Source organism: Eucalyptus grandis, chromosome 7 (assembly GCF_016545825.1).
Source record: "Eucalyptus grandis isolate ANBG69807.140 chromosome 7, ASM1654582v1, whole genome shotgun sequence".
NCBI classification, from domain to species: Eukaryota; Viridiplantae; Streptophyta; class Magnoliopsida; order Myrtales; family Myrtaceae; genus Eucalyptus; species Eucalyptus grandis.
Window position 1 is genome coordinate 31,131,481 of NC_052618.1, and position 4,624 is coordinate 31,136,104.

General features: G+C 39.8%; 1 protein-coding gene across 1 annotated transcript; it reads left to right on the forward strand.

Moving 5' to 3' along the window:
* Positions 1–2,283: 2,283 nt before the first annotated feature.
* LOC104452667 (allene oxide synthase 3) lies at positions 2,284–4,089 on the forward strand. Its single transcript, XM_010067132.3, has one exon. The coding sequence runs from the start codon at positions 2,361–2,363 to the stop codon at positions 3,798–3,800; it is 1,440 nt and encodes a 479-aa protein (XP_010065434.2). The 5' UTR covers positions 2,284–2,360; the 3' UTR covers positions 3,801–4,089.
* Positions 4,090–4,624: the final 535 nt, after the last annotated feature.

The following is a 4,624-nucleotide window of genomic DNA, read 5'->3' on the forward strand; positions in this document are numbered from 1 at the left end:
GGGGGGACGGATGAGATGAGGTCTACCCACCTGAACTTCCATCAATTGAACGGTCGTGATGATGTGAATTTATGCGTTGCTTGGCCCATGAACACGTGAATCTTTTTTTTTTATTTTCGAGCGTTTGTCCTTGCCCCAAAGGTCCTCCCAGGAATACTTTATTCATTAAATAGCACGTTTTTGCATTTTACATTAATGTTATTATGCTCTTCTTCTTTTTTGCTTCCATTTACTTAAGGGTGGCTATGATCTAGCATTTGACCATTTACTAACTTCTCAATTGTCCGTAGCCAAAACTTATTTTAGAAATTTCCATGCATCATCCCTCTTGTTCTTGTTTAGTACCCTCGTGTCTAAAGCGGCTATAATCCAAAAGCAAACTTCTATCTATTCACAGTAGAGTTTTAGACGTTATCCTACTCATTTTATAATATTTAGACATTTAATAGAGTTTTATAAAAAGTTGCGATCAGATTTATTGATATTCATTGTCTACAATAATAAAGAAAAGAAAAAAGAGAATGAATCATATGTTATTATGCTTTATTTTATTTTATTTTTTGGCATCCATTTACTTAAAGATGACTATGATTAAGCATTTGGCCATTTACCAGCCTCTCAATTGTCCATTACCAAAACTTATTTAGAAATTTCCATGCATCCCTCTTGTTCTTGCTTAGTACCCTTGCATCTAAAGCCGTTATAATCAAGAAGCAAACTTCTATCTATTCACAATCGGATAGTAGACGTTATCCTACTCATTTTATATTATTTAGACATTTAGAAGTTTTTTTTTTTTTTACAATTACAATTAGATTTATTGATATTCATGTTATTATGCTTTTTTGTTCCCCTTTTTCTGTATCCGTTTACTTAGGTGGCTATGATGAAATATTTGACCATTTACCAACCTCTCAATTGTCCATTGCTTGATGCTCAAATAATAATAATAATAATAATAATAATAATAATAATAATAATGTCCATAGCCAAAGCTCTTTGTACAAATTTCCAAATATCATCCTTATTCCAATTTGGTCCCCTCATGTCTAAAGCGGCTGTAATCGAGAATCAAACTTCTGTCTATTTGCGATCGGGTATTAGACATCATCCTATTCTTACTCTTTCTATTTTTGCACTTCTGTCTATTTGCGATCGGGTATTAGACATTATCCTATTCTTAATCTTTCTATTTTTGCACTTGCATGCGGTGAACTCCCGACGTGCTAATTGAAACCGAAATAGGTAAAAACTACGTTTACTGAAGTGTTCTCTGCCAAGGCTCCATGATGATGATACGTCTCTTTGAATTAACCCTTAAAAAAACCGATCAACAAGAACGAATTGAAATGGACAAATACATCAACGTGACGTGCCTAAAAATGGATAATATTCTTTTACATTGAGAAAGATGCCTAACCTAGAGCTCATTTTGAAATTTTCTTCCAAAGTATAAAACAAATAAAAGAAAATTTACTGTCGTTAGCAATATTGAAAATAGTCTCAACCCATCCCGCAATAGTAGTCTCTTCCGACTCATCTTGCGGTCAAATCTACTGTCGGTCATTCGATTTCATTGCTCACGAAACCTTTGTTAGGTGCACTTGCAAGAGAATTTCAACGTTTTCAGGTAAAATTAATCATATTTTTAGAGAGCGGTGTGACCAATATTCATGTCCCGAAAAATGTTATCAATGATCTATCCACTTAACAATCATTTGATTCCACTCTATATGCCTCGTGGGTTATACTCGAGATACTGTAAATAATGATATTTTTACAAATTAATCACGTGGGTAAGCTTAACACCAATCCGTTCGCAATTATTGATCACAAAACGAATAAATAACGAGTTGGTGTTGGGGATTGACGAGCAAATTTCGAGACTACTGCTTGAGGTGGAAAGAAGTTGCGTGGTTTGAACTATCAACTTTAAGAAAATTCAACAAGACAATCATGCATTTTAGTCATCTATTTCAAACGTGCTCGCAAGAAATCATTCAGCAAGGCGGCATGGAGGAACACTTTCCTGGGTTTCGACCCATCAAAATCAACAAGAGTGGGTGAGAATAGGATCAGACCGAAGATCAGGATTAAGCTGTACTTAAGAATGTAACGGCGAGCGTGTGGAATGAAAAGCAAGCGTGTCAAACTTGTCGCGTCTTAATCAAAAGATGGCTCAGGAATGGCGTTGACAATCTCCATGGACACGTTCAAAGGCTAGTCTATATATATACCCCGCGGTTTCATGTGATAATGCATCGACAAGCTTGATATATCGTGCTGATTTCAGTTGTTCTACTATATTGTTCCTTGAAACCCAACACTTCAACAAATCCCTCTTCATTTTTGAGCCAACGATGTCTTCGCCTTCTTCATCTAATCTTCCTCTGAAAGCAATCCCCGGAGATTATGGCTTGCCTTTCTTCGGCGCGATAAAAGACCGGCTGGACTACTTCTACCATGAGGGTAGAGACGAATTCTTCCGGACCCGGATGCAGAAGTACCAGTCGACGGTCTTCCGGTCCAACATGGTTCCCGGCCCTTTCATGGCCCGGAACCCTAAGGTCGTCGTGCTCCTCGATGCCATCAGCTTCCCGATCCTCTTTGACACGTCTAAGGTCGAAAAGAAGGATGTGTTTGTCGCGACCTACATGCCTTCGATCAACTTCACGGGCGGATACCGTGTGTGCGCCTACCTTGACCCCTCTGAACCCAAACACGCCATCTTCAAAGGCTTATTCCTATCGACCCTTGCGACCCGACACAATAAGTTCATTCCACTCTATAGGAGTTCCCTATCACAGCTCTTCATTGAACTAGAAGATGAGTTCTCTAGCAAAGGCAAAGTATACTTCAATGACTATTGCAACAAAATGTCCTTCAGCTTCTTGGCCAACCTATTTTGTGACCGGAACCCATCTAGCACAATCCTGGCGACCGACAAAGTGACCAAATTCTTCGACTCGTGGTTGCTTTTCCAACTTGCACCGTTGATGACCCTAGGGTTACCAAAGATACTTAACTTTTTGGAAGACATAGTTCTACACACATTCCCATTGCCTTCACTGTTGCTCAAATACGATTACAAGAAATTCTACGAGGTGTTCAATGAGTACGCAAAATCGATATTGGATGAAGCCGAGAGCTTGGGAATCAAAAGAGACGAAGCATGCCACAACCTTGTTTTCCTCGTGTGCTTCAATTCCTATGGGGGCATGAAAACCACCTTGCCAGCTTTGATCAAGTGGGTTGGACTCGCTGGAGAAGAATTGCAACGACGGCTCGCGGAGGAAATCCGGACCGTTGTTAGATCGGAAGGCGGGGTCACAATGGCTGCATTGGAGAAGATGAGCTTGACCAAGTCGGTTGCCTGGGAAGCGCTGAGAATCGAGCCTCCGGTCGCGTTCCAGTACGGCCACGCCAAGGAGGATTTGGTGATCCACAACCACGATGCGGCCTTCGAGATCAAGAAGGGCGAGATGATATTTGGATATCAGCCGTTTGCAACTAAGGATCCAAGGATATTCGAAAGGCCAGAGGAGTTCGTGGGCGACAGGTTCGTCGGGGAAGAAGGTGAGAAGCTGTTGAAGTACGTGTACTGGTCGAACGGGCGCGAGATCGATGATCCGACTGTGGGGAACAAGCAGTGCCCTGCAAAGAATCTGGTGGTGCTCTTGAGCAGGGTCATGCTCGTGGAGTTCTTCCTCCGCTACGACACATTCACAATCGAGGCTGGGACGTTGCCAATCGGGTCGACGGCGACGTTCACGTCAATGTCGAAGGCCACGAGTATTTGAGTCTCAATCATTTCCGGTTCTTAGTTTTCGTGAAGTCATCTGCTAGGAGCAGGTCGTGGTTTAATTAGTTCGATTGGTTTGCTTGTGGAAGAAATTCCGGCGATTGTTTTATTCCCTTTACTCAATAAATTGTTGCGTGTAAAGATATCCAAGTTGTATCATTAGGTGACCAATGACAAAGAATCTAAGATCTTACATTAACTTAAAGCATGAAATAGGGCATAGTTGAGTTTTTTGTAAGCTAACATGGGCTTGAATTGACAAATTAGAGGAGTTCATTGTCCGCTAATTTTGCTTGAATGGTTTTATATCTGGGGATAAGCGCAAAAGACTTTGCCCATCAAGGGCAATCATAGGATGCATTAGTTCTATCCATCTATTTGTTTGCTTTTGAAATTTTAGTTTGCCTTGTTGGTACATGAAATCAACGGTCAATAATGGCAACCATATTCATTGTTCCGGCGATTGTTTTATCCCCTTTACTCAATAAAATGTTGTGCCTAATCATCTCTAAGTTGTATCATCAGGTGACCAATGACAAAGAATCTAACTTAAAGCATAAAATAGTTATTGCCTTATTGATTTTAAGAGATATTGGATATATTATTGTGAAACTCGGAAAATTTGCAATAAATAAAAAGTTGCAAACTTATTTGGTATTGTAGAAGACTACTAAAATTTTTATCTTTTACGCACTAAACGCTGAGTATACAAGTTTTTGTTTTTAAATATCCATGTGTTTTAGTGATGCGGATTGGATTGGGTACGGGTCAAGTATAGGTCACTAAATTTGTATTGCATATAAATAAATTAAAATGGGTTAA